This window comes from Verruconis gallopava, assembly GCF_000836295.1.
Source record: "Verruconis gallopava strain CBS 43764 unplaced genomic scaffold supercont1.1, whole genome shotgun sequence".
Lineage (NCBI taxonomy): Eukaryota > Fungi > Ascomycota > Dothideomycetes > Venturiales > Sympoventuriaceae > Verruconis > Verruconis gallopava.
The window spans coordinates 689,627-716,261 of NW_015622137.1; the positions used below are offsets into that span (position 1 = coordinate 689,627).

Sequence of the window (26,635 nt, forward strand, 5' to 3'; positions counted from 1 at the left end):
AGCTTGCCAGACGTACTGTAGTAAGACAACTGGCTAGCTTCTGCTTCTGCCGGCTCTTTGGGGTAATGGGTAGTCATAACATCGGTGCCTTTAGTGCAGCGGGAGATATTGCCGGAAATCTTCTAACATATCACAGAGCTGCTAAAGCCTGCGTCACTTCTGTTCTGTATCTAACCAGTCCTCAATACGCCGAAACACAGGAATCGCCAAGCTAGGCATGTTATATGTGACGATTCAGAGTTTCGACTGTACTTCAAGGTGCTATTGAGCCTTAGAATCTAGAGCGGTTCCTGAAGCTGAGTTGTCGATCGGCTTCTATACAGTATGATCGGAAGGACTATTCAGAGTATCGGTTACTTGACTGTGCATTAAGCATGTTAATATACTAGGCAGACCCAAAAAAGGTATCCGATATGTGTTTGGGAGCAGTTGCTTGAAATAGGTTGCTAGGCGGAGACGGCGGCAACGGGACGCTAGCCAGCAAATATGTTTATTCTTCAGTCACACGTCAGAAGCTCCTCAATCAACATCACAGTCTAGCAAATCTGACCAATTTTGATTTCACGCTGCTGATAAGAGTTTAAGGAACTCACAGAGTTAATAGGTACAGACGGGGCAGAAATGGCCCTATCAAAGACGAACGCATCGTCACCTTTTTCGAGGCTGTTCGTTCCGAAGCAAGTCGCGCATAACGATGAAAAGCTCAGAAAAATATGTACAAACCTCAGGAGCGAGCTTAGTCTTATCAAGAGCGTCGTGAGCAAGCAAGGGCGAGTCAAGCAAGACGACAAACGTCACGTCATCAAAGTTATCGGCGACATAATTGATGACATCCTCCAAAATGATCGTACACTGTCGCCAGATGCCAGACGTCGCTTGGTCAACATGGCAGTATCTATCCTGTGGTCTGATCCAGAAGTCGGTGTCGTGCGCCTAGAGAGTGAGGAGGCCAAGGTTCAAAAGCCGCCTAAGCAGGTGGATTTCAACAATAGAGTCGCATACATTCCACCACCGAAGGTTTCCACCGCACAGAGGCTCCAACGTGCTGTCAGCAATGTCGACCTGAAACTTACAGCGAAGAAGACGACGAAAATGTTGAGGCGCCAGGCGAGCATGCCCGCAATGCCTGCATTGCCTCATATGACGCCTAGTCCAGAGGTATGAAGAAGCAGGCAAAATCAGAACACTACAGGCTACGACAGTGAATTAGTTCAATCAAAACAGGCGTTAGTTTGCTTGTCGTTCCGGGCTCACACGATGACACGAGCTTCGGAATGCACATGACAGGCGGAAAGGACCGCTAAGGATCAGCAACTGGACATTGTAAGGCACTCTGAACACAAGCATGATGCCTTTTGGGGAATAATTTCGGTAACACTAGGAGTTGGGGCGGACGGACACAATGAATGATTTGCTGGCGTTAGAAATGCTTTCTTCAGCCTTGTCGCCGAGGCATGTGCGCAACGGACGCGGGTGGACTTGGGCGTTTTCAGATGATGCCGTTGGTTTCATGACAGTATAAATGGGTCGTAGGAAGAAACAGCATTCGGTGAATACCCCAGGTGTTGCAATTATGGATATGCAATAAGATTTTTAGCTCAGCTTTCGTCGTCAGCGGCCACCGTCAGCATTGTCTCTTTAAACTGGCCCGAAGGGCCGAACATCGGCGAGCCACTTTTCCAGTGCTCCACAACGTTTGGCGGCTGAGAAAAACAGTCATATTACGGCTGACCCCCACTATTCCTAAGACCTGCATTCTTGTCCACTGCAATTGCATAGCGAATTGGAACTTTGCTTTTTTACTTCATTACTCCCAGTCCTCCACGCTCCGTGCATACACTCGTGCATTGCCAGCAATATGGCAACCGTCCAGATCCTCACATCCATAGTTAATGGCGTGTCGCATACAGTGTCGCCGGGAGACGCTATAAGAAAACATGAGCAGGAAAAGGACCTAGGTAGCAAAGCCAATTGGGTGGTTCAAAAATACGGAGTAGGTTTGATCATTGTGTGAGGTGTCGCACAATTCTTCGCGACGCGGGTTTTCTTCGGCCAGCGCGGGGTTTGCTGCGTTCGACACTGTGAAAACGGTGATGCCAACGAAACGAACAACCATGCTGCGCTCATATTCTTCATGGCTGATGTATCACAAAGACTAACACGTCGGATGTAGGGAACCAGCATCGGGAAGGCAGCAGAGGACATCACGTCCATAATTCGCTACGGTCTGACCAAGGACCGTTTGGCCGTCGTGTGCTCGGCGCGTTCGTCGTCCGTGAAGAGCGATGGCACTACAACGCGGCTTCTAAGGGCCGCAAAAGCGGCCGAAAATGGGGAATTACAGGCGGCGAACAAGCTCGTGGATGAAATACATGCAGACCATGAAGCCGCAGCCAGAAAGACTATACGCAATCCCGACCTACTCTCCGCGTTCCTGAGTGATCTTGTGGCCGAGTGTGTACAATTGAAGAGAACGCTACAGGCTGTGGCAGAGCTACGTGAAGTCTCTGTCAGGACAGAGGACAAAATCATGTCACTGGGTGAAAGACTTAGCTGCATTTACATGACGAGCCTTTTGAGTGACAGAGGCACGGAGGCTGCTCTGGTTGACTTGTCGACCGTCATAAACGACCACAAGGTTCCATCTCTAAACGAAGAAGGGGCCTACAAGGCCCTTGCAGTCGCTCTTGGAGAAGAAGTTCTCAAGGTCAAAGATAAACTCCCTGTCATCACGGGTCACTTTGGCTTCGTGCCTGGAGGTTTACTTCACGCTATCGGAAGAGGCTACACTGATCTCGCTGCCGCTCTTGTTGCAATTGGTCTGGGAGCAAGAGAACTTCAAATATGGAAGGAGGTGGATGGCATCTTTTCTGCTGGTGGTACGCTTTCGTCAAGCTCGTTTTGTTGGACTATAGCTAACCACTATCAGAGTTTCCACGCTTTATGTTTGTGAGCATTGAGAAAGCTCTTTTGTACCACGACAGAACATTGAGGACTCCTGTGCTGATGAACGAGCTGCTAACGAAAGAATGTCTAGATCCAAGAAAAGTTCCAACAGCGACTCTCCTATCCAGTGTTTCGCCAAGTGAGGCAGCTGAGCTTACCTACTATGGTTCGGAAGTTATTCATCCGTTCACAATGCACCAAGTCATGATAAACAGCATTCCTATCCGGATTAAAAATGTACTTAATCCATCATCCGGAGGTACTGTCATTGTTCCAGAACCTCAAGGAATTCGCGATCCTATTCGACCGAAGCTTACTCGTGGTCGCTCCAGTACCAACTTGTCTGACATCGATAAACGACGAAAGCCAACAGCAGTCACAGTGAAGAACTCCATTGTCGTCCTGAACGTGCATAGTAATAGACGTACCCGTGCACATGGCTTCCTTGCAAACATTTTCTCTATTTTGGATAAACATCACCTGTCAGTCGACTTGATCAGTAGTTCTGAGGTGCATGTTTCTATGGCACTGCATTCTGAGCAGAGCATGGTCAGCAGCGATGAAAATGAAGAGCTTGCGATCAAGGACATCCGCTTGCAAGGCGCATATGACGATCTTAGTTTGATTGGAGCGGTCGACATTGTTAGTGACATGGCCATTGTCTCCTTGGTCGGAAAAGACTTGAAAAACATGACAGGCATTGCTGGAAAATTCTTCAGCGTGCTTGGGGAGAATAACATCAACATAGAGTGAGTTTGTCGAGCCCATGCCAGCATTGAGTTGAAGCTAATTTGCACGCAGGATGATCTCCCAGGGCGCCAGCGAGATTAACATCTCGTGCGTCGTTTCGGAGCGTGATAGTGCACGCGCTCTCTCAACAGTGCACACGATATTATTTGATTTCTTGGAATGAAGAATAAGAGGCTACTTACTTGTTCTTTCTGAAGCCCAACAAAAGACGGACCGGAGTATCAAATGTTTGCTTCGCATTGGGGTGGATAACCTGTTCGCACTTACCGCTACACAGAGCATATGCAAAAATCATCGTGTTGAAATGTTCATAGACCAGGTAGAATTTTTTCTATAAGTGACTATCCAGAAAGAAATATACCCTACTGCAGTGATACTGTCTCAGGATTGTTCAAAATGTTTGTCTTGCCGGAGTGCTGAGGGATGAACATGAAGCCACAGCAAATTTCACGGAGTGAAAGTAGTGAGTTCCTGGTACATTCTCCAAAGGGCCTAGACACATATTACTTTGCTTAGATGAGTCTTCCACTGCTGTCGTTCACTCAATCGTCAAGCACAGCCTCCTGCTGATTGCCCGGTGATCCGATTTAGGCACCGACCACGAAAGCCGCCTTTCTCGACACCGAGTATTGATCACAAGTATTCAACCAGTCAACTTTACTCAGATCTGCCAGTTTTGGCGGACCGGTTTGCATCTCTCCCCGTCTTAATTTGGGAAAAAAAAAAAAAAAAAAGGCCCGCCATGGCAACCAAAAAGCAGGAGTTCGATCGGACGACACTTCTGGCCAGCCCCGGGGGCGACCATGTCACCAAAACCGTTGTCGACTTCGCAAAGACAGCGCTTCCCGAGCTCGCGCCAGGCTACGCCGCCGTTCTCGACAACGTGTTCACGGCCCAGGAATGCGCAAGTCTCCTCTCCGCGGCCGAGAAGGTAGGATCTTGGGAGCGAGCGATGGTCAACGTGGGTGGGGGCCGTCAACAGATGATGACGGACGTCAGGAACTGCGCCCGTATTATCTGGGACGATGAAGACCTAGTCGGCAGAATCTGGGCTCGATGTGAACCTCACGTGCAAGAGGTGATGCGACTGGAGAATATGCCACACGTGACGGGAGAGTGGTCTGTACAGAAGAAAGAAGTCTGGAAGATGACGAGGCTGAACGAGAGAATGAGGTTTTTGAAATATGTAGGGGGAGAGTATTTCAAGAGACACTGTGGTTTGCGAACCTCCCGGATGTCTTGCACACTGCGCAAGCTAATACTTTTCAATACAGACGGCATCTACGAGACCCCAGACCGCAAGGAGAGATCCTACTTTACGCTACACCTGTATCTCAACGACGAGACATCTACTGAAATCGAACCGCTGTTGAAAGGGGGCGCGACAAGGTTCCATTCGTTCCGCAGGTCTTGCTACATGGACATCCAGCCTAAGACAGGCCGAGTGCTTATCTTCCAGCATCGCAATTTGCCTCATTCTGGGGAAGACGTCGTCGCTGGTACCAAGTATACTCTGCGTACCGACCTCATGTACACAAAATTAAGTTAAAGAGTTAAGACAAAACAAAATGTGTGGCCAGCGCTTTAAAGAACAGAATCGGGTATCTCTGATTCAGTCGGCGGCAAGCGCTGAACGCTTCCGCATCCAAAAATTTCCTTCCAAACTCCGCGTGCTGATATGAATGCTCTTCAGGTTCCGTTGCGTTGCGCTATCGTTATTAGTAGCAGGGAACAATTAATCACAACTCCATCGCTATGCGGGCGCATACATTTGAGAATGCCAAGGCAGATTCGGCCCATCCTCCATGACAAAGAATTGTAAAAAGCCACCATATTATAGTTCGATCGCATCATCCCAGGATGTTCCTCCCTTTGATGGAGAAGACTTTGCAGGTGCAGATGATGCTGCTTGGCGACCTCGTCCAGCAAGACCATTGCCAAGACCGTTCAAATCACTCTTCTCTTTCCCCTTTGACTCGTCCTTGGATCCCCTCTTCTCCTTCCTAATACCATATTCCTCTCTGGGTACGAACCTGCTCACGCGGCTGTAGAACTTCGGCAGCTTAGAGAGGTCCTCTCCGTTTGGTCCTGTCAACGAGGCAGTTGAAGGTGGTGGCAATGTATCTGCCTGGGACCGATGCAGCTCCTGGGAACGTCGTAATTCGTCCCTTTGGACTTCTTCCTTGAACCAATTTTCGCCCTCTTCAAGAGCTTCACGAATCTTTCGAGCCCTTGCAAGGAGCTCCTCGTCTTTGGCGGATCGTCTGTACGCACCAACGGAGGAATTGGAGGATCCAAAAGATGCAGCTAGACTACTGTCTGGCGCTGGTGCCACTGGTGAGCCTAACGAAGACAAGTTTGCTGGGCTTCGAAGTCGTTTATTGGCAGTCACGGAAGATGACAAGCCGTCAAACGTGGAACCATTAGCCAAAATATCGTCGCCGCTCAATCGTGGCCGCTTCATGCCCGTGACACTTGGGGCCGTGCTGCTTTTCCAAGTCGGTCCGAATCCAGCAGCCTTAAGACGAAAATATGGGGATTGCATGCTACTGGCTTTCATACCTAACCCAAAGCCCGTATCAACCATAGAGCCACCATTAATCAACGAAGCTCGCATACGCGATGATCGGTCCGACGAAATGCTTAACGGAGGGCTAGCTTCCTTCGGTGAATTCGAGAGACCGCTTAGATTGCTATAGTGAACTTCCGCGTGTGGTTGTGTTTGCGACCTTTGATGTCCACGCAATGCACCAACTTCAACTGTAAGTTGAGTCGATGATAGTGGCAAAGGATTAGGCTCAACATGACGTTGGCCAATATGGTCGAAGCTATTAGTGCCTGATTTTTGGACTGTGTACTGAGAGTTCTCCTCCCTCGAGCTGTGTCGCAGACGTTCTTGCTCATTTTCCGTGGCCTCTTCCTTCTGGATACGTTTGTTTTGTTCCCTTGCCTTGAAAGCTGCAAACTCTTCGTCCAAGCTTACTTTGACGCTCGTTACTCCATTCCCTGGAGCGCAAGGAAATGACGACCTCTTCAATCTAGCCTCCGCATTTCTCTGCTTCATTTCTAGTCGTTTTCTCCTGCTTTTTAACATAGCTGCATTCCGCTTCCACAAGTAACCGTATCGGATTTGGAGCCTTTTCCTCCTGAACTTGGTTGCTAATTTGAGATTGGTTCGAGCCTCTTCTTGCTCAATGATTTCCTTGATGAGAGGCTCTGCAATCTTTGCAACGTACTGTTTGAAATACCCCCGGAATGGATCAGGATCACAGACAAGCTGTTCAGCTAAATAGTCCATAGCTTTTGTCTTCCGGGTCTCTTCCCATAGCCTGGCTTCGGTAGCAATGTTTGACAACAATGCTGGAGTTGAACAAAGTGCAGAAGCTTTTGGTGGGTCCGGTAAATATGACGTCTTCACAGTCTGTGGCGCGCTTGGAACGTTAATTGGACCTGAATCTGAAGAGGAACTTGGTTTAGAAGCCTCGAACGTCGATAAAAGCGATTGCGTAGAAGGGTTAAGTGGTGGAGCCTGAACTTTGGAGGCACTTGTCGCGGGAGGCGTCGAAGTGGTAGCAGTTGGCTGGACAGATTGCGCAGAATTGGCATCTAAATCGTTTCCGCCAACTTTTGTCGGTGTTATCGCCGCGGCGCTAAGTTTCAAGATACCCCCTCTCTCTTTCTGAGATGGTCCGGTTGTAGAGTTGCTGGCGAAGGAAAATGGTGTGGCCAATGAAGCAGGAGCAGACGTTGTACCAAATGCCAGTCTACCAGGAGGAGATGATGGAAGGTCAAACGTCACCTTTTTCGATGCCCCAGCACTCGCTTTGTCATCCTTTGTCTCTGGAGGTGTAATCTGAACTAAAGGCACAGAAGTAGTCTTCGGTGCGACAAAAGCTGAGAAAGGGTTCGATGCCTCCTGTTTGCTCGTGGTGGTAGTTGAAGTTGAAGCGTTCGCGAAAGGATTTGACAAATCTTTCGAGCTCTCCGTCGTTGTTTTCGAAGCAAAGTTGTTGAACGGATTTGGTGGGTTCGTGGTCGGTGCTTCTGTTGTCACTTGTGAGGCTTTACTCGTCGGAAATGGGTTCACGAATGCCTGGGATGACGCTTGTGAAGAAGTGAAGTTGAATGCCTTAGGTAATGGGCCAAATGTACTGATGGATGTTTGTGCTGTTGGAGCAGATGATTGCTGTGTCGACGACGGAAGTCCAAAGGAAGATGGCGTCGTCGTCGTCTGCTCCACGCTCGTCAAGGGCTGGTTAAAAGCGGAAGGTTGACCAAACGAATTTGATGCGCCTGGCTTCCTCTCTTCTGCTGCTCGAGTCGGCGCAAAGACCGAGGCGAACGGGTTAATTTGCGCAGATTCCTTCGGAGTAATGGTTTGCTCCGCATCAGAACCGTCGACAAAAAGTTCATGATCTTGACCATAATGAGCCATGGCCTCTTCATTCCAATCCGGCACCAACATCCCGTTCTCTTTAGCTTCTTTAAAAGACAAGCCAGCAATCACCGCTGGCCATGAGCGTCCGAATCTTTTGCGTTCCACCAAATGCCAAGAGTGTAGTTGCTTTGGCAGCTCAGCCGAGGGCTCGGGTAGACCATCAAGCTGTCGGATAGTGAGTTTAAGATAGTCAGTCCCGTCGTTCGTTTCCCCAATCATGAGATTTGACTGCTCAATAAAATCCCTTGTCACGTATTCGTCGTCAAAGCCAAGCACTTCCGTCATCTTTTCTAATGTCCAGTCTTGCACTTCTTTCTTCCCCCCAGGGTTGTATGTCATGGAAATTGTGGTCAGAACCGCTCTGCGGACCACGTTGAAGCCAATCTCGGCAACACAGGACATGAGATATGAAGTTTGCTTCGATCCAACGAGATTCCAGAATTTTTGCCAATTCTGTTGTGCGACTGCAAGATATGCGAATGGTCGCAAAGGGCCCTTCGGACTGATAACATCGCTAGATGCCGCGTATATGTCCAGTGCTCGTTGAATACGCGGATGCTTCAATACGTCATGGGACCACGACTGCACCTTCTCTTCTACTGAATCGGTGACATTGCCGATTTGGAAGACAATCCAATACGATCTGAATTCCACCTCGTTGGGTGATCTATACCGCAGCTTCACGTGGTCGTAGTATGTGAGCAAAGACAACAGTGTCTTATCAAGCTGTTCTCGATCTTGTTGCCAGTTGTAGTCGGGTCCAGCGTACTCCGGCCCTCTTCCGCCAATTTGGTGTAGCGATAGAATGTGGTATCTGGCGATCTTTTCATAGCATTCGATTGCTATCCGCACGTCTGCCAATCTCTTGACCTGTTGTATCGAGAAATCGTTGCGTATAGCCCGCGTACGGTCCCAGATGAACATATTGGCTTTCTGTAACGAATCTTCATCCGATAAAATGTCGTTGAACAAATAGTTGGTGGTCTTGAGTAGAACCTCGGGCGGCCGTAAATCAGAAGGGAGTTGCTCGTCAATACCGGCAGCCGATCTCTGAAACTTCTTGACCATTTTACTCTCATCTACCACACGCTCAATCTCTCCGTTGTCCTTTTCGATAGTAATCTAGGCTCAAGTCAGTTGCGTAATTGCTGGCCGCAGCCTACGATAAGGATAATCCATGCGTACTCGTTCTGGACCCGCGACATCCTTTTGCAGTATCCTCCGTGCCCTTTCAAACTCCGAGCACATTTCCTGGCAAGTCCCGACAATAGTAACTGCATTTTTCAGATCAACAGCTTTGTCGCCAGATATCAGACCTTTGTTCTGCGCTTGTGTTCGCTCAACCTCTCTTTGCGCTTTTAGACGCTGAAATCGCTGATCAGGCGTCTCATTGCTGTTGCTCTTGCTTCCCAGATCGGCTGCGTTCCGCTCTAAGTGAGAAGCGCCCGCTTTAGATCCACGTCCTGTAGTCTTTGAGCCTCTGGAGGCATTCTGCTGCTTAGCGACCTGCTGAAGGGCTTGCGCTATGCCTCTGCTCGTACTTTGTACGGTGGCGCCTCGTCCGCGACCTCGAGGCACGATTTTACGTGCCGTCGACCCGGCATCGCTGTCATTGCCATCCGAAGCCTTCGAGCGTGAGCTGTTCGTGCCCGCTCGAGAGCCACCTCTAGCACGGGTCCCTCGCGCACCACGAGCACCTCTTGCTGGTGCCGACATTGATCTCGCAACAATGCGATCCGGCGTGTCGTTATCGACGGACTCGAATCATTGAAAAGTTGCGCTCCTGCTGCCCGGCAGCGATATCTGCGAGAAAGAATTTGGGCAGAATTCGTTGTCGAAAAAGAACCTAGCGGATGGCCGGGGAGATATGGGAAACAAGGAAATCACCTGTACTTTGTGTTGTGGATTGAAAGTTTCAATGTCTCCGAGATCCATACACAGAACGCGACATGGATGGATCTCGGTTGCCTGAGGCTCCTAGGCTGGCAATGAGAGCACGTGCAAGATCCTCGTCACGCAAAATCTTGTTCGTCAATTCACCATTGCTGTTTGCGGCGGTATTCAAGGTATTGAAGAAAAATTCTTACTATATGTCAAACGAGACGCTTAATAAAGACTTGCAGGAGAAGGCATTGGATTCGTGACGCCAACAGTTGAATTGTTTGTATTGTTCACCTTGGCTGAAGGTCTCAAACGAGACAAGGCACAACGCCTCGTGCCAGTGCCAATAATTACTTTACTATTGCGATGTTGATGTAGACGAAAGACCGAAAGTGTCGTAAGTTAAGATGCTGTTTCTCCCAGATACAATCCCTCTCGTTCCATCGATGTACCGTATCTCCTTCCCTCTTCCACAGATACGTTTTTCATTTCTTGACAGAAAAAAAAGTCCTTAATGTGGCCCATCAAATGCAGATCAGAAATAGTTCTTGCTCCGACTGGTATATGTCCCGAAGGGGCGGGGTGGTATCTCAAAGCAAATAACGCAAGGAGCCCTTAGGGTTAAGAATAGTGAACATTTGGTGACGTTGCCGCCCGAGTCTGTTTTTTCTTTTTTTTTTTTTTTTTGAATACAGGCAATGAGATGGCCCGGTTCAGGCCTCAAAGCCTCGAAAAAAAAAAAAACAGAATGTATGGACACTTAGGTCCTGATTGTGAAGGCCAACCCGTGACGATCAACAGTGGTTCGTACCAAAGCTAAGCATGCGGGGTAGTATTACAGATTAAGATGGTGCCAAAAAGAATTCGTGAAATGCGCACTAGAAGTGCTGGACTGTACATATTTCATCATGGAGCTCGTGCCGTGTTTAGCGGTGAGATAAGACATCAGAGTCATGCGTAGAAACTGGGCGTGGCGAACGGTTGTGCTTGCGGCATATATGACGCTGGGGTAGCTTGCCAGCTACGATCGTCACTTTCGGTAACTGCATTGTAGACCGTCGTCAGCTGGGGGCGTCCGTGACTCGGTACCATCATTCCAGACATCATGGCACCGTCATGATTTTGCATCGTTGACAGGCTATGGATGGGAGCTTCGTATCCCATGGAGACTGATTGCGCCGAGGTGGAGTACATCATATGCCCGCCTCCTGTGGATGTACCGGAGGGGTATCCCGATATTGGTGACGAGTCGGAGCCGTCCATCGGACTTCCATCAAAAGATGAATAACGACTGTCCATCTGCCCTGTGCTATCATACTGCTGTGAGTACGACATGATGTGCTGATCATGTCCTTGATCATTTGGCCGCGGGAAGCTGATGCCGCTGTCTTGAGTAGAATGCTGCCTCCACGAAGGCGTGTTGGGAGTGGTAGAATCTCTTTCACCATTTGACCCAAGAGTTATTGGCTTGAGCAAGCCGTTGGGTGTCTTGCCATCATCGTCGCCGTTCACAATGGTTGAGTCTGTGTCGGCACCTTTACTCTTGTCGGAAGTCTTCTTCCGTTTCTTGTTTGGCCTTTCAAACTTCTTGACCATAGGCAACGATACGACTTCAGTAATGTCTGGCATGGTCAGCGTCATGAGTTTAGACAAGCTTCAACAGTTCGCTTACCTCGCTCATCATTTTTGACCTGCTGCTCATGTCTTGCCAGAGTAAAGAGATTATCCAACAGCCGCTTGCGGAAAGCTTGCTTTTCCGGGGGTTCTTGATCGAAGATGAGATCCTGCCGACTGGCTACACGTTCGAGCTGAGCTAGACCTTCGCCGTTCAGTTCCTTAGGGTCTTGCGCGTGTCTAATGATGCCGATAGCCAGATGGATACGATCTTCAACCTTGATATGATCTGGCTCTTTGTACGCAGCTTGTTCCGGCCACCACTTCGGTCTGATACCCTTCTTGTAGGGGCAATTTTTTTGTTTCTTGGGCTCGATGGTCTTGATCCACTCCTTGAGGACTTGCTTAAGGGCCAACTGTTGGATGCCACGAAGTATGGCGTCGTAATACGCAAGAATAGCGTTTTCATCACCGAGTCGTATCTGCTGCATCGGCACGTAGTCCATGGGCAAGTACTCGCCGTCGTCATCTTCGTCATCCGGCGTGCATGTACGCGAGGCCTGGCGATCTGCCGGTCTTTTGCCCCCCTGAGAAATGAAGCGATAGTTTGAACCTCTGTAGTCCGGCGTCCAGCTACCACGGCGACTACCATCCGCAGACGTTGTTCTGTGCCTGATCGGAGTGCTAAATTTGCCTGCGAAATTCTGTCAGCCAGTGGACGAACCACTACTTGAAGACATCGTACTGTCTGGCCCAGCGGGTTCGGAATAGAGCTTTCGAATGAAACGCTCCAGTCTTGATCGTTGTTGCTCTGACGTGGGCACATTGCCGTGTTGCAACTGGAGTTCGGCACTAGTGGGATCATCGAGACCATGTACAGTAAAAGTGACGCTGTGCTGCGAGGACAATCGCCGTGCCGAAGGCCGAATCCCATCTTGAGTTTCGTTAAAGGCGAGCCCAGTGAACGGTGTAGGTACACCGTCGATTGGAGTCGACAGATTCTATAATCGAGACGAAGTCAGTACAGCGTTTTTGCGAAGCAGTCGGACGAGAGGGTTGGACGGTGAAGCTTAGTTGCAGTGTACAGCAGACAGTTAACAGACGGAATTTACGTACTGTTTGGTATGGATGATTGCGTGGATCCGCTCTCGCGTCAAGGTACTGATCTCGCGTGTCGGCTGGTGCAAGTGGCAAGTGGCCATTCCCAAAATAACCACTTGATCTAGGAAGCTGTAGTAGTGGCAAGTTTTGTTTCACATCGCCAAATGGACGACCATCGTCCTGAACGTCGCCAATAGCCATGGCGGGAAAGGTATATGGCGCGGAAACCAGCCAAGGTGTCTGGGCAATGCTCTTTGGAGCGTTCTTCTCTTTCGAGTTGACGGGTCAGCTTTGTATCTGTGGCGTAGACGTCAGCATTACAGAAGCAAGAAGGACGTTGAGGGAGGCGGTGGGAAGGTGGGAGGACAATGCTCGAACATATTCCGGTATGAGTTGTGAAAGCAAGGCATCCGGGGCCAACCAATCGCAGACTCACCACGAACCTTCCCGGGATGCAAAGGTGGAACAAGCCGTCCGAAGAAGAAGTTGAGGCACAGCTTTCCGGGAGCAGGTTGAGTTAACGAGCGGGACGAGAATTGTTGCGAATCAAATAAGGGCCAGGCTGATCTGGGTTGCACCGCAGGCTGCTCGCGATCCGGGTTACGCAAGACGTGGACTCAATCGAGAGCACACGGTATCAGAGCGTTCAGCAACGCGTCGACGACGATATTAATTGCGAATGAGCGCGAGCGCGGGAGGGGTGTGATAAAAAAAAAATAGTAGCGGTGCTGGGAGGGCCTGGTCTGGACTATGCTGGAGCTGACCAAGGTTCGCCAACTGAAGGATTGTGCAATTTGAACGGAATGGACGTGTGGCCGCCGGTGGTGAGGGCCCGCAAAGAGCGTGAAGCTGCTTTTCGGCGCTTTTCTTTTTCGATGGTCTTTCTTTTTCTCCCTCCAGAAACCTGCTGGGGCTAGGAGTGGGCCGGTGGTGGTCAAGGTCAAGTTCAGAGTTCGAGGCGGTTGGACGGATCAAAGAGCATCTGAAGCGGAGTGCAGATGGTTCTTGGGCTGCATGGTTATATGCCCCCGTCTAGTCCTGTCCCAACGCCATCTGTGTGTCGGAGTCGCGAGTGAGCTGGGTGCTCGCCAGCACAGGTTCTCGCAGTGTTTGCGCACGCGCATAACGGCCTCTGTACGTACTCGACGACAGGCTTAGCCTCCAGGGCTGGAGGCCAAGTCGTATGCACTATCCACACCTGTCCGGCGCTGTCAACCGCGAAAGAATGGACAGATCTGGAGACAAGGACTCCCGCGGCGGAGATGGCTTCAGAAGCACTTGCATGCTGCTTGGCGAGCATGGCCGTTGGCCCCGTCGCCGATCGCATCTGGATTGGACCGATTTGGGCGAAGCGATGGCGCTTGTAGGGAAGGCCGGCCACGACGGCGGTGCCACCGTGCTCGGCTGGCCGCGCGGGCTGTGATAGGACGGACGGCGGCGACGAGGATTCGCCCAACCGCCCCTCTGCTACACGCACCAAGCGCAGGATCAGCCGGCGCCGTGCCTGCTCGCCTTCGACTGCCCCCTCGCCGTCGAGCCCGGCCGCAGAGCTCGCCTCTGCCTGCTCTCCCGCTCCCATCTCGGGCTCTGTCTCGGGCGGGCGCGGCTGCTTGCTGCTCTGCCTGCGTCCTCGAGCGCCGTCTGCACCGGCCCAGAATGATCGAGCTTCCTGCGTCGCCCACCTCAACCCCATCTACGATCCGTTCTGTGCTGCGCCCCGCGGCCAATCACCCGCCTTGACAGCAAACGTTGGTCAACCGGATGTCTTGCCCTCAATCCGGGGCGCGCCACCCTTCGCAATCAGTTCCGACAATGCAAGCCATCGTGCGCCGTGACCTGGGAACCCCAACAAGTATTCTCAGCCGTCTGCCAGGTTCCGCCGTGATCTATCTCGCACCCTCTCCAGACAGGGCGCGATCACAAGGGCCGGTTGCGACCTGGTTGCCGGGCTCGCCATGACTGGACCGGCCCATCGGGCCTGGCATGATTGAGATGCCCCTAAAACCCAGATCACCGCTAACAGGGCCGCTAAATCTCCTGTCAAGATCGATATCCGCAGGCGTAAGTTTGCTGCTCTTCTCGCGCGCTCACCGTGAGCCTCCACCTGAGACAAAGATCAAACAGCAGTCCAGGCCAGCGCAGAGGAGCTGTAGACGACTTCGGTCAACCACTTCTACCTGTTCTTCTCCTTCGTTTGACCTTGGCCCGGCGACGGTAATCATCATGTCCTTTTCATTTCGGCGTGCCGCAGACGCCGCAAAATGGGTCCACGGTCTAGCCTGACGGCCGCCGCAGAGTCGTTTGTAGCACAGCTTTGGCGGCATGTCTTGCGTTTTCCCCCATGACATCCATATGCCACACAGCCGCCTTTCCCAGGATACGAGTGCACCCGGAAGACCTCTCGCCCCGACGCGGGCCCTAGCGAATTTGTCACACGGTACGGAGTACGTCACTGTGAAGCCACCGCGGGAACTGCCCTTGTCGGTCGGTGCCCGCTGCGCGGGCTGATCGGCGAGCTTTCTACCCCTTGGTGTGCACGAAAAGAATACAGAGGCCCCGTGTGTGGGAGGCGATATGCACGAGGCGCAAAAGAAAACATACCCACACTACCCAATAAGAACTGGTCTCTGCCCACAGAAATGAACGTAGTCAAGAATTCTTATTGCCCTCTGATACATTGTCGTCGACAAGGTTTAGTCGTAGCGGCGCGGTATGTACCGGCCATGAAAAGGACTTCGAGCTTTCCTCTACTGTGCAAGCACAAATGACTGAGGCTGAGTGTGACTGCGATCCTGTCCTATGGGCCCTTCGACCTAGTACCTGGGACTTTCGCCCTTCCCCCCATGGTTAACTCGCATGCATTCCCCGCAAAATCTCACATATCTACCGATCCCAGAAGATTTGCCTCCTTCACCAAATCATAGAAGAGACCTTTACGACGAATCAGTGCGGCAGGAGTATCGAATTCCTTAATCTGGCCACGATCGAGCACTGCCACCTTGTCCGAATCCAAGATGGTGTTAAGACGATGTGCAATTGTTATAATCGTACGGTCCTTGAATATTGAACTGCGTAGGGTTGCCTGAATTGCAGCATCTGTCTCTACATCCACAGCGGCCTGTTTCAGATCGGATCAGCACAGGGGTCATAGATCGCAAATCCAACGAATTAGATCTGCTGAAATCGTAGACAACTGATTCGCTACGTCCCTTGACACTTACCGTGGCTTCGTCAAGGACCATGATGTTTGTTGGGCAAAGCAGTGCGCGAGCTAGGGAGACAAGTTGCCGCTGTCCAGAGCTGAGATTTGAGCCTAACCCCCGCATTAGCGTTTGAAAATATTGCCCGATGACCACTCCGCCACACGATCGCCGCCTGCGAACAGACGCAGAATTATGGACAGAGTAGCTACGATCAGATCATTGATGGATAAGTTTAGGGAGGCGGAGTGGCTTCCTGTTTCATGATTGAAAATTGGGGGTCGGATATGAATCCGGACTTACCGGCCTCGTTGATTTGCATGTCAAGCTTACCGGGCATTGCAGCCACATAGTCACGGAGTCTGGCATGTTCTGTTGCATGGGCACGTCAGTTACAGCATAGAAGAGGGTGGTGGGAACGACTGGAAGAACCTACCAAGAGCGCTCCACAACTCTGTATCATCCCGTGTATGTGCAGGGTCCAAGTTGTCCCTTAATGTTCCTGCAGCGAACGTTAGGAGAATTCTAAGCACGAAGAGTCAAGCTGTGAGAGACGGAGAGCAGTCACGTCGCCGCAAAGTGCGAGGGCCTCATGAGCCTGATCGACTAACCTTCAAACAAGGCAGCATCTTGTGGAATGATTGCCAGGCGTCTGCGGAGGTCCATGAGACCAATTGTACTCGTGTTAAGTCCATCGATGCTGATGTGGCCTTCAGCAGCTTCGATAATGCGGAAGAGCGAAAGGGTCAAGCTGCTTTTACCGGCACCTGTACGACCTACTACCCCTATCTTTTCGTGGGGTTTAATTGACAGATTCACGTTCTTCAGAACCAAGTCCAGGCCAGGTCGATAGCGCGCTGAAAAATTTTCAAATGATACTGCACCTTGAGAGGGCCAACTAGTTGGTGGTCTCTTCTTGGCGATGATTTCCGGCGCCTCACTTGGTAAAGCAGCGTATTCCAGCACCCGCTCCACAGATACTATGTTTGTCTCTGCTCTGGGCGTTAATAAAATATGCTATAGAGACTCCCAATGACTAGCACACTCTGAATCGCGCCATTGTCTACATTCGACTTCTTCAACAATGGATTGTCGCGAAAAACTTCGGAAGCACAGAAAGGGTAGATTGGTGATAGCTGGGTACGGAAAAACTTGGCCGCGCACTTACCAACTTCTACTGTCTGCCGAACAATCCAATTCAAAGACTGCGTAATCTGCAATGCATATGACATTGCCAATCCAAGCAACCCCGCCGACGGACCGTTACCCGCAGATACTGCGATGATAGCAAAACCTGCAGCTGCAAAGATGATCACCGAACCAATAAACTCGAGTCTCACGGCAAGCCAGCGATTAGCATTGATGCTAGGGAAATATGCTCTAAGGTTTGCGTCGACGCGCCATTCATTCTCCAAGGAAAAGCGTTTCTGCTGGCGGTAAGCTCGGATTGTACTTAGCCCACTCAAAGACTCCGAAAAATGTGCATAAATGGGACTGCGGCTAACAGAATCCAGTCTCTTTAGCTCCCTACTGGTTCGGAGGTAATACCGCTGGATGTACAGATACAAACCTGTAAGCGGCAAGATCAAAGCAATGAATACTGGCGTCGACGTGGAGATGACGACTAAAGTGAAGATTGCTATTCCCCAAATCAGTCAACCGGAGATTTCTTTGCCGAAAGCAGCCATACCTCTTGCCGTGTTTACAAAAAGCATGTTGAACGTGCGGCTGCGGCGATAGTTAGCAATGAAGCGGCCTAGCGAGCAGGTTGGGTGACATTACGCTAAGACTTCGTCAACACGGTCTTTGGAATTAGAAGCTGTTAGTAATAATCTTAATAACCAGATCGCGCACCTACAAATGTCACTACGAGAGGGTCAGCATAAGATTCATGATGATTGGCCGGCTTGAAGGAGGGTGATTTTTGCTTAACGCGATACGCAGGACGAATCGCCCTACCCGCATTCTTGGTAACCAGAAAGGTGGTGTGGACTCTTACCTGGAGAAGCGATTCAAGATCCGGCCCGCTGGTCTGAGCATCGCATTAGCATAGGCTCGATCAGGTCTCTAAAGATCTCCGTACGTGGTCTCGAAAAAGCTCATTGGAGAGCGGAAAATGGCCTTTGAGTCGCCTGTCAGCCTCGGGAGCTCAAAGCGAGACGGTAGCTTCGGTCTGCTTCTCCATCTCCACATAGTGGCGCTGCCAGGAGGTGGACGATGGAAGAAACTCCGAGTAGAATCACATGCCCACTTACAAATGCCATTCGCTCTGGATGTCGAGTCAATAGTGCACAACCAAAAGTAGCAGGCCAAGAGGATCACTCACCGTGCAATTTCCTGCTCGCCTAATTATGGGATGTGACGTTAGTGAATCGATCCGCATTTAGTGTTGCGCACGTAACCAGATCCGGCCCTAAATTAGTGCTAGCATCCTTTAGCGCAGGACGGGGGGATGCCGGCAAGACAATTAGTGTCACTACTGGCATCCCCTTGCGGCCCGGTGCGGACGTAGTTTGGCTGGCTACTGCAACATCAATGCAAATTCCAAACTCACCTCGATCGAGCAGAAAATCCACAGGATTAGTGTCTGAACAACAACCAAGGCCGATGAGCCGACACCAAAGGCAAAGTAGATTCCGAGATATCTCCCGATATGTGCATTAGATCCGGAATCAGCGTTCGCTTCAGCCCATTTTTTAAGCCAAACATTCCCACCTGGAAACAGTCAGTTTTTAGCAAGACGTATTGGCGCCACAAAGACGTCTCGACTTGGTCTCTGTTGATCAGGTGCAACAATAAGTGGGCTCACCTATCGAAGTCGTCTGCGCGCCTATCAATGTAAACAGGTAGATGGCTACCGCGACAACATTGCTCGTCTTTGCGTACTCGAGATACACACTCCACTTGACTTTGCCTTGCTCAGATTTCTCGGTTGTCTGCCTTGTTTTAAGGGCTCCGTTGGATTCTTCATCCAGGTTCTTGCCACGTGGACCTCTGAAGCTGGCGGTACTCGCTCTGCGCAACGTAACACCGCTGGATCTACGCGCCGTACCGCGAGCAGAGCGCAAAGGCGCAAGTTGTGCCATACCTCCCTGTACGGCCTCAACTTCCGCTTCATCCCCTTCGTCAGAATCGCGCTCCTCGTCGTACACTGTCTCGTCGCTTGCAAGACTCTCCGGGCGGTCGGGAGACTGCATATCCTCACTTTCGTTGTTTGCAGTTCGGATGAGTTGTGCAATCTCGCCCTTCATAGCCATAAGCTGCTGGTAAGTACCACGTTCTGTGATACGTCCGTCGCGAAGGAGAAGGACAAAATTTGCTTCCATGAGAACAGGAATTGAGTTAGTAGCTAAGATTCTTGTCTTAGAAGCGAGCAGTCCCTTAGGTCCGAGGACATTGTCTATCAAATGACGTCCAACATGAGAGTCAACGGCAGACAGAACATCATCGAGCAGATACTGAATCCCATTAGCTGCATCATTCATCTTGTAGTGGATGGGAAAATGTGACATTGCAGGGACGAGTGCAAGTCATACTGCACATGTACATGCGTAACCCAACTATTCGCAAGTGTGACTTACAATGTCAGCTCGCGCATAGACAGCACGGGCAAGAGTCAAACGGGCCTTTTGGCCACCAGACAACGAGATACCTCGCTCCCCAACCTCAGTCTGATCACCGTCCGGAAGAGTTGCGAAATCGTCCACAAGGGCACAAGCCTTAATAGTCTTGTTGTAAAAATGTGGATCCCAGCGGTGCCCAAAAACAATATTCTCGCGAACTGAAGCGTTCATGACCCATGGACTCTGCGCAACATAAGCACATCTGCCTCTGATTATAACCTCGCCCTTTATCTTGTACAAGTCGCCTAGCAAGGCCTGCAGAAGACTGGATTTGCCGGCGCCCACTCGACCGACGATGCAACTAAGGTCACCTTTCTGTGCGCTAAAATTGACGTCTTCAAGAACAGTCCGGCCTTCGCTCCTGTTCCAAGTGAAGGTTGCATCACGTACGCAAACAGATTCCTCTCCGACTTCTTCTACTGTTTCCTCTTGAGTGATGGCATCAGGTTGCAGTTCGTCCGCAGTAAGGTAGGAGGATATTCGTGAAACAGCAACAGAAGCTTCAATAACCGAGGTAATGACCATTGGAAGCATCGAAAGAGGGAATGTGAGCAGATTAAATAGAGTTAAAGCAGGGAATACAATGTCCGTGGTCAAAGGCTGTTTCTGAGTGAGCACAAAGACCGCAAAAGTCGAACAGGAAACTAAGAATGGTGTAGTTGACCAGGTGAAGTTAGCAAACGCCTGTGTTGCGCCGATTTTCCTCAGTGTTGAAAGCTCCAGGTCGTTTCGTACGTAGTTCAACTTGTTCATAAACGCCGTTGTCCACGCATAGAGCTTGATGGACTTCATGTTGATCAATATCTCCGTCATCAGTCTCGTCCTTTTGTCTTTGTTACCCATCTGTATCTTTTGCAGCCTTTTCATGAGCCGCGCTATGATGCCATTGATGGGAATCATAAGTACCATCACCCCAACGCCGGCCAAAAAGCTGAGGCCCACGAGTTGATACAGAGAGGCGAACGCAAGAAAGATTTGGAAAGGTGAGCTCCATAACTGCTGACCGAACTGAGTGAGATCTTGCAACCGTTGCACATCGACAGCCATGTAGTTCACAATATCTCCAGTGGATTTGGTCGCGCGTCCTTCGTTTGAGAGTTTCAGCGCCTTTGAATAGATCATTGCGGTTAAACCAGATTTGATCCTCATACCCGTTTCGAAAGCACGCTGAAAGTACTGATGAAGGAACGCGGTCTGTGAGAATGACACAACAAACATGCCTAATGCAATGGCAACGCCACGGACGATTGGCTGCGGGTTCGGTTTCTTTTGAGAATCGACCCAAGAAATCAGGAGACGTAACAGCTGAGGTTGAATAAACTGCAGTACATCCGAACCAACTTTAAAGATTGCTCCTCGGAAGTAAGGTGCTCCGTATGCCTTGATCATCGCTGTCCACAAATTTGGTCGGTTTTTCTTCAACTGTTCCCGCCATACGGCATCAAATGCTTCCGACGTTGTTTTTGTAGTATCCCTCTGACGGAGATTCCATAGATCGTCCTGAGTCAAGAAGTGGCTATATCCATACTTCATCATAGGCGTCATCCAGCTGAAGGTTAAAACGCTGAAAACATTTGCGTAGTTATATGGGCATTCGAATTCGTCGCCGAGTGCATCGTAATCGCTTAACTTCTTTGGTACTAGCCATTCAAGACCAAATTCGAGTGCGGCAAGTCCAACTCCCACGCAGTATACAGCAAAGTAGGCAACGTGCTCTTTCTGAATCTCTTGTGCCATCAAAGACCGCAGCTTCACCGAGGATGCTATGAGCAGAAGCAACCAATAGAAGAGAACAACGCCATTTGGATTGCGAGATCGCCAGTGTTCAATATATTGAATGTAGAAGATGACGCAGAGTGAGAAAACGGTGATGATCGTTGTCCAGAATCTAAAGTCTCCAATCCAAACATCTTTATAGAACTGAAGCTGAAAAACGGCTTGCAGAGCATAGTCGACGATTACTCCCGCGAGAACAATCTAAGTGATAGAGATGTCAGCTCTCGCGTCCTTGAAGTTTCTGTCGTGGCTTTGAAGACCTCATGCAAGTTCTTGTGACGAGAACTCGTGTGGCAAACCCATCTAGTCTAAGAAGCTCAACAGAATCGGACCTACCAACTTAGCCCAGAAATGCCAGTTCTTTGCGACGCGCTGGCTGGTCTGCTTTTTCAAATACCATATGGCCCCAAGTCCTCCCAACAGCCCAAATACCGCAACGGCCAACACCGTGACATCCAAGAAGCATGGCGTAAAGTCCCATCGTATCGGGCTCAGGGGGCCCCATCCTTCCGGGTTGTTACATAGTGGCTGTCCGTTCCGTCTGGAAGCGACAAGATACGAGCTCGAGACGTCGGGCGTGAAAGTGTCAACGGCGTTAATATGGGTCGTGTTGACGGTGCTGCTTAAGAGGGGCACTTGCTGCAAATCGGCGTGCATCTGGCTTGAACAATCAGAAAGCTTCACGCAAGTTGCAATTGATCGTGCGTTACTTGTAGTAGCTTGCTGGGTGAACTGCACGTCAGTCGATCGGAGCTTTAGGGATCTGAGACCGAAGCTTTGGGGAAATCTTTCTAAGCACAGCTAGATGCCTGCATGAGATCATCAGACCCTTTGCTGACTAAGCTCCTCGGTGATTAAGTTAAGTCTCCGTTTGCGAACTGGTGGGTCTGTATTTCGGTTCAATAATAGATCTTATGAACCCGAAAGGAATTTCATGGGCCAATTAGATTGAATAGCATTGAAGAGACCAAGATTGTGTTAGACAGAACTGCGGAAGAACGTTTGTTTGGGATGAATTGTTTGACTGGCACATAAAGTTCCCAGTTAAAGTCGTTTCAAACAGGTAGTTCTGTAGCTCCGCACATTGACCAGTTGATATCATTCTGGACATCACTTCATTGCATCGAGTTCTATCTAATTCACTCTTACGAGGATGTGGAGTAACCCATCTCATCAGCTGCTTGATTACACCCTCGCAGATATGATCTAATGTAGTCCCTTGAACCCAATTGCCTTCAAGTCTTGAAACCACAGCTTACAAGGATTTGATGCGCTTCACCCACGCCAGTTGCCTTCAGCGTGCACCATGAAATAAAGATTATTCTCATATTTGTGGTGTCTATATTGCGCTTGGGGGTGGTAGCCCCTCCTAATTCGCGTACCGAAAAGATGATGAACTTCTCTTCGCACACCTCAAGTACACAACAAATTGCAAGGTGCCGTTGTCCGAGCGACGATTCGAAAATCACTTTTCCTGTCTGTTGTCCGTCCGTTCAGTCTATGGCCTGTGTAGTTGGTTTATACATTATTGTCGTGAGGAACTGGTTTGTCAGTATTTACTTGGTCAGCGCTTAACTGAACAACGGCTCACCTTCTTCTTATATCGCGTGGTAGCACTGGTTGCAAGTACTTTGTTCTTAATACTGCTTGTAGCAAGATGGTTTAGCACGGTATGATTGGGCATCACGAGAACACTGGCATCATCTTTCATAGGGGTAGCTCCATTTAAAACACTCTTTCCAAGGAACATGGGCAGGCTTGGCGGCTCTGGAAGCGTGGATATCAGAGCAGACGCCCTAGCGTACAAAGCTTGGTCGTCTTCTGCCTCTATGTCGAGCAGAAACTGTGGTATCTGTGTGTGGTACTTTTTAGGAGGACCCACGGCAATTGGCGCCATCTTCGGCTTATCAACTTGGGATGCTAGTGTTTCTGATGAGGTCCGTTCCCTGGGGTCTCTTGGGATAGCTTTAGGCGTAGCATCCGGCCTTGGTGCTAAAGTGGAAGGCGCGGGCGCGGCGACTACGGGTGGAGCCTGAGGTGTATGGACACTGGGCTCGTCCGAGACTTGTGTAGATTGCACTTGTGGAGGAACAGCTGCCGCTGCAGATTGTTGGAGAGCATCCGAGTCGGGTTTTGATTCAGCGGGCTGAGGTGGGACTACCTCGATGTAGTTGATGAGGAAGTTGGTGAAGTCGACGGCAGTTGGGAGAAACTTCGACAACTTCATTTCGTTGTCGACGATGAAGCGTACATGGTGGGTGCCTGGAACAAGATTTATCATAGCGGAGAGCGCCCCGGGATGCTTGCTTGGACCGCTGCGGCAACGTCAGCCATTGATGATGCTTGATAAATTCAAGAGCAAGCTGCCTAAACATCGCACGAAGGATTCATCGACCATGTTGGCTTCATCAAATGGGGATGGCTAGCGGGTAAAAGCAGGTGTACGGTCCTAGGCATAGACTCTTGAATAGCAAAAAAACGTACGAGATACTTACTTGCGGTGTAATCTGAATTTTTTGTCCCATCCAGCAAACGTGCCCGTAACATAGACCTTTTCACCTTCTTCTCGCCATTCCAATAACGTTGGCACAGTAGTAGCACCATTCCAAGGTTCCAAAGAATTCACGTCATCACCCAGATCATCATCATCTACCGTTGTACTGCTTAGGACAGATGCTCTTCGTGGAAGTGCTATTTCACCTTCTATGGGCCCTATTGGCGCTGATATATCTGCGGGCGATATGATAGGAGATCCGGGAACATGTACTTCTTCTTCGATCGGGAGAGGTAATCGTGGAGGGCGAGAAAATTGAGGTGCAGCAAGTTGATAAGAGGCATCCACAAAGCCAGACGAATCTTCTAACGGCGGGCTGGGTGTTTGTGCATGGCTTTGAGCTGGGCTCTGCGTGGTGGGCACATCGATAGGTCGAGATAGTGGCGAAGGCGGGGACGCGGGGTCGGCGGTTTGAGGTGTGGTTCTCTCGATCGATACGGGTTTTGAAGATGATGTGCCCATGGTTTCCGGTATGTCAATAGGTCGAAATTGAAGTGTGGACGTGTTATTGGGTTGAGCTTGAGGTTGGGCGGCCCGTTTTAGATAGTCCTCAGCAGAACCTTTGCTGGAATTGGAGGTCGTTGCCGTTGCACTAGCCAAACTCGCCGACGGACTCGCCGTTGCCTTAGCTCCTGACAGCGAAGCCTGCACCGATTGTCGTCTTCGTGGCACGCTCTTACCCTTCTCTATGGTATGGGTGCTTGTGGTGGCATGATTCGAGGCATGTGACGGCGGTTGGGACGACGAAACGCCGCTTTGGTGGGACGAGGAGGGCTTCGACTCTTGATTGCCCATATGTAGCTCGTGGAATATCCGTTTCACACTGATGATGGACGCTAGGCATTCTTTTTTTTGCGACACTGCTTAATTGAAACTCTCGTTCGTCCATCCAAAGGTGCAGCTTTGGAATAATGCACTAGGCTGCATCTGGAAACAGCCTGGTGTGCCGCTATTCACACCACAGAGTGACGGAATAGCGACTTCTCTTTGCTCGGGAATCATCATCACTTTGAGAATTTAGGCATAGAAAGATCCTTGGGTTCTTTTTATCATGTGAACTTGAACAGCATTTTTAGTTGTTCACTCATATTGGATGCGTGACCATCGGAAGTCATGAATCCATTCTTCGAAAAGGCCCTCACAATCGTGGCCTACGTTGGACAAATCCTAAAACTTCTTCTCAGCTGGATACTCTATCCTTTCACGCCGATATTGTACTTCCTATACCTTTTGCTGCTCCCTTTCATCCATTTTTGCCAGGCAATATGGGCTATAGTCTTGTACCCCGCTCAATGTTTTCCAGGTAGTCTTGTTGAGGTATGTCGGGCCGTGACACTTCGAGACCAGTGTATTGACATCACAGTACTGTAGACGATTTATATCTACTTGTCTACTGCAGCTCTTATCGGTCTTTTTGCTGGTTCTATATTACTGTTTGTTCATCAAGGGTTTATTTCAGTTCTCAAACTCAACCACTCGCCACCTCCGCCGGAGCCAGCGAAGAGGACAATGGCTGATCACCGCGCTCGACGGAAAGAACGCAAGGAGAAAATCAAGCGCACACCACTCACCCATGTGGATGATCTCGGCTATGTGTCACCCAAATCTGCTGGAATCTCTTCCGGTCACATGTCGCCTCTTGCCTCGCCAGCAATTCCGGACTCTCAGCTGAAATGGGCGCGGCGAAGTTTGATTACCAGCCCTTCAATTATACTTGAAGAAGGAAGCAGTGATGACTACTTCTGATTCTACACGCGAAAGGTTTTCGGGTGTTGAGGTTATGTGCAGATGGTTATTTATCACAGCGTCCCATCAACACACAAGTCCATTCACATTTTCGCCTAGCTACAAGAGTGTGTCCACAATAGCTTCGGGTCTGCTTAATACGTTTAGCAATTATTACTCCAATTCTCTTTTATGTGAAGACCTTGATCGCTAGGTTAAGCAGGAAACACGACTTGGGCAAACTAGATCTGTAAAGTATTGCAAATATAATGAACTGACGACTCCTTAACATGCCTGGGGCGCCGACAAGAGTGCCTTTTTGATAGAGGAATGTCGTCCTGATTGTCTGTTCTGAATCAGGAGCCACCTCTTTCCTTGTTCAGCCAAGGTCAACGGTACTTAAGCCTCAAGTAGTGCAGAGGTTTGTACCACATGTTTTCCAGTGCTTTTGTCTGACACGACATTGTCGAAAATACATCAGTTTACCAAATAGTGCCTGGTTAAACCAAATGCCTAGGGTTCACTCCTGAGCAGCAAAAGGAATATATGCATACAAGAACTAGCTTAACTATGGCATTGGGATTAATTAAGAGGCGGCTTAATTCGATGCTGCTACCACTGTCAACAAGAATGACCATTTGTACATGTGCATATATGTAGACTAAGAGAAGATATCGACTAGCAAGCTGACAATATTGCGGTCAAGTGCCTCGGTCTGTGAACGAAGACGAGTGAATGCATGTCAACCTGCGGGAGAAGGGGCAATTTGCTCGCATGGTTTTCTTTCTTGAACATAAGAGTAGCCTGAGCTGTCATTGAAATTTTTGGGTCATTTAAATGAAAGCCGTGTAAGCTGAAAAATATTGACCAGAAAAGACAGGGCTACGCTTTTCGTGTATGGGTGTCCAATTTTTGCCCCTCCTACATCATGGAGAAGAAGCGAACGTGATTCTGGGCAACAGTGATGGCATGCTTGCCCAAGAGAATCTGGGAGTGTTTGTAGTAATTGGATATCTCTTTTCGGGAT

At 49.9% G+C, this 26,635-nt stretch overlaps 8 protein-coding genes across 10 annotated transcripts; 4 read left to right on the top strand and 4 right to left on the bottom strand.

Annotated features, from left to right (window-relative positions):
* Positions 1-621: 621 nt before the first annotated feature.
* Positions 622-1,164, top strand: PV09_00263 (uncharacterized protein; the record flags this gene model as incomplete). Its single annotated transcript, XM_016352977.1, has 1 exon — positions 622-1,164. One exon carries the CDS (start codon positions 622-624, stop codon positions 1,162-1,164), a length of 543 nt encoding a protein of 180 aa, XP_016219234.1.
* A 493-nt stretch (positions 1,165-1,657) lies between these two features.
* PV09_00264 (uncharacterized protein) lies at positions 1,658-4,192 on the top strand. The gene is made up of 4 exons (XM_016352978.1): positions 1,658-1,993; positions 2,174-2,876; positions 3,038-3,695; positions 3,748-4,192. Exons 1-4 carry the CDS (start codon positions 1,859-1,861, stop codon positions 3,857-3,859), a joined length of 1,608 nt encoding a protein of 535 aa, XP_016219235.1. The 5' UTR covers positions 1,658-1,858; the 3' UTR covers positions 3,860-4,192.
* A 233-nt stretch (positions 4,193-4,425) lies between these two features.
* On the top strand, positions 4,426-5,245 carry PV09_00265 (uncharacterized protein; the record flags this gene model as incomplete). The annotated part of the gene is made up of 2 exons (XM_016352979.1): positions 4,426-4,913; positions 4,971-5,245. Exons 1-2 carry the CDS (start codon positions 4,439-4,441, stop codon positions 5,243-5,245), a joined length of 750 nt encoding a protein of 249 aa, XP_016219236.1. The 5' UTR covers positions 4,426-4,438.
* Positions 4,890-10,039, bottom strand: PV09_00266 (uncharacterized protein). Its single transcript, XM_016352980.1, has 2 exons — positions 9,320-10,039; positions 4,890-9,256 (listed from the first exon to the last, which is right to left on the bottom strand). Exons 1-2 carry the CDS (start codon positions 9,848-9,850, stop codon positions 5,531-5,533), a joined length of 4,257 nt encoding a protein of 1,418 aa, XP_016219237.1. The 5' UTR covers positions 9,851-10,039; the 3' UTR covers positions 4,890-5,530.
* A 662-nt stretch (positions 10,040-10,701) lies between these two features.
* PV09_00267 lies at positions 10,702-13,763 on the bottom strand. 2 transcript variants are annotated; one of them, XM_016352981.1, is made up of 5 exons: positions 13,167-13,763; positions 12,746-13,027; positions 12,375-12,630; positions 11,688-12,323; positions 10,702-11,637 (listed from the first exon to the last, which is right to left on the bottom strand). In XM_016352981.1, the coding sequence occupies exons 2-5, from the start codon at positions 12,929-12,931 to the stop codon at positions 10,967-10,969; spliced, it is 1,749 nt and encodes a 582-aa protein (XP_016219238.1). In that variant the 5' UTR covers positions 12,932-13,027; positions 13,167-13,763; the 3' UTR covers positions 10,702-10,966. The 2 variants fall into 2 exon arrangements, with proteins under 2 accessions (XP_016219238.1, XP_016219239.1); XM_016352982.1 differs by having other exon boundaries at positions 12,746-13,167.
* A 1,527-nt stretch (positions 13,764-15,290) lies between these two features.
* Positions 15,291-22,104, bottom strand: PV09_00268. Of its 2 annotated transcripts, XM_016352984.1 has the most exons (18): positions 22,040-22,104; positions 21,666-21,986; positions 19,512-21,530; positions 18,740-19,388; positions 18,485-18,645; positions 18,257-18,275; positions 18,186-18,199; positions 18,014-18,051; positions 17,930-17,962; positions 17,789-17,796; positions 17,713-17,734; positions 17,621-17,658; positions 17,099-17,569; positions 16,542-16,922; positions 16,367-16,432; positions 16,234-16,302; positions 15,952-16,043; positions 15,291-15,848 (listed from the first exon to the last, which is right to left on the bottom strand). In XM_016352984.1, exons 2-18 carry the CDS (start codon positions 21,984-21,986, stop codon positions 15,606-15,608), a joined length of 4,644 nt encoding a protein of 1,547 aa, XP_016219241.1. In that variant the 5' UTR covers positions 22,040-22,104; the 3' UTR covers positions 15,291-15,605. The 2 variants fall into 2 exon arrangements, with proteins under 2 accessions (XP_016219241.1, XP_016219240.1); XM_016352983.1 differs by having other exon boundaries at positions 21,666-22,104.
* A 216-nt stretch (positions 22,105-22,320) lies between these two features.
* PV09_00269 (uncharacterized protein) lies at positions 22,321-24,742 on the bottom strand. Its single transcript, XM_016352985.1, has 3 exons — positions 23,825-24,742; positions 22,921-23,644; positions 22,321-22,870 (listed from the first exon to the last, which is right to left on the bottom strand). Exons 1-3 carry the CDS (start codon positions 24,676-24,678, stop codon positions 22,823-22,825), a joined length of 1,626 nt encoding a protein of 541 aa, XP_016219242.1. The 5' UTR covers positions 24,679-24,742; the 3' UTR covers positions 22,321-22,822.
* Positions 24,674-26,105, top strand: PV09_00270 (uncharacterized protein). Its single transcript, XM_016352986.1, has 2 exons — positions 24,674-25,200; positions 25,255-26,105. The coding sequence occupies exons 1-2, from the start codon at positions 24,997-24,999 to the stop codon at positions 25,627-25,629; spliced, it is 579 nt and encodes a 192-aa protein (XP_016219243.1). The 5' UTR covers positions 24,674-24,996; the 3' UTR covers positions 25,630-26,105.
* Positions 26,106-26,635: the final 530 nt, after the last annotated feature.

Bases quoted from the DNA above. Each gene is read 5' to 3' on its own strand.
- PV09_00266 (XM_016352980.1), bottom strand. From the start codon at position 9,850: ATGTCGGCACCAGCAAGAGGTGCTCGTGGTGCGCGAGGGACCCGTGCT. The intron at 9,257-9,319 runs GTACGCATGGAT...ACTTGAGCCTAG, and splicing joins ATGTCGCGGGTCCAGAACGA to ATTACTATCGAAAAGGACAA.
- PV09_00270 (XM_016352986.1), top strand. From the start codon at position 24,997: ATGAATCCATTCTTCGAAAAGGCCCTCACAATCGTGGCCTACGTTGGA. The intron at 25,201-25,254 runs GTATGTCGGGCC...ACAGTACTGTAG, and splicing joins TTCCAGGTAGTCTTGTTGAG to ACGATTTATATCTACTTGTC.
- PV09_00269 (XM_016352985.1), bottom strand. From the start codon at position 24,678: ATGGGCAATCAAGAGTCGAAGCCCTCCTCGTCCCACCAAAGCGGCGTT. The intron at 23,645-23,824 runs GTAAGTATCTCG...ACGTTGCCGCAG, and splicing joins AAATTCAGATTACACCGCAA to CGGTCCAAGCAAGCATCCCG. The intron at 22,871-22,920 runs GTGAGCCGTTGT...CTGACAAACCAG, and splicing joins CCACGCGATATAAGAAGAAG to TTCCTCACGACAATAATGTA.
- PV09_00264 (XM_016352978.1), top strand. From the start codon at position 1,859: ATGGCAACCGTCCAGATCCTCACATCCATAGTTAATGGCGTGTCGCAT. The intron at 1,994-2,173 runs GTAGGTTTGATC...CGTCGGATGTAG, and splicing joins GGGTGGTTCAAAAATACGGA to GGAACCAGCATCGGGAAGGC. The intron at 3,696-3,747 runs GTGAGTTTGTCG...ATTTGCACGCAG, and splicing joins GAGAATAACATCAACATAGA to GATGATCTCCCAGGGCGCCA.
- PV09_00267 (XM_016352981.1), bottom strand. From the start codon at position 12,931: ATGGCTATTGGCGACGTTCAGGACGATGGTCGTCCATTTGGCGATGTG. The intron at 12,631-12,745 runs GTACGTAAATTC...TCTCGATTATAG, and splicing joins GCAATCATCCATACCAAACA to AATCTGTCGACTCCAATCGA. The intron at 12,324-12,374 runs GTACGATGTCTT...AGAATTTCGCAG, and splicing joins CGAACCCGCTGGGCCAGACA to GCAAATTTAGCACTCCGATC.
- PV09_00268 (XM_016352984.1), bottom strand. From the start codon at position 21,986: ATGCACGCCGATTTGCAGCAAGTGCCCCTCTTAAGCAGCACCGTCAAC. The intron at 17,963-18,013 runs GTACGGAGATCT...TGCGATGCTCAG, and splicing joins ATGAGCTTTTTCGAGACCAC to ACCAGCGGGCCGGATCTTGA. The intron at 15,849-15,951 runs GTAAGTGTCAAG...GATCTGAAACAG, and splicing joins TGGTCCTTGACGAAGCCACG to GCCGCTGTGGATGTAGAGAC.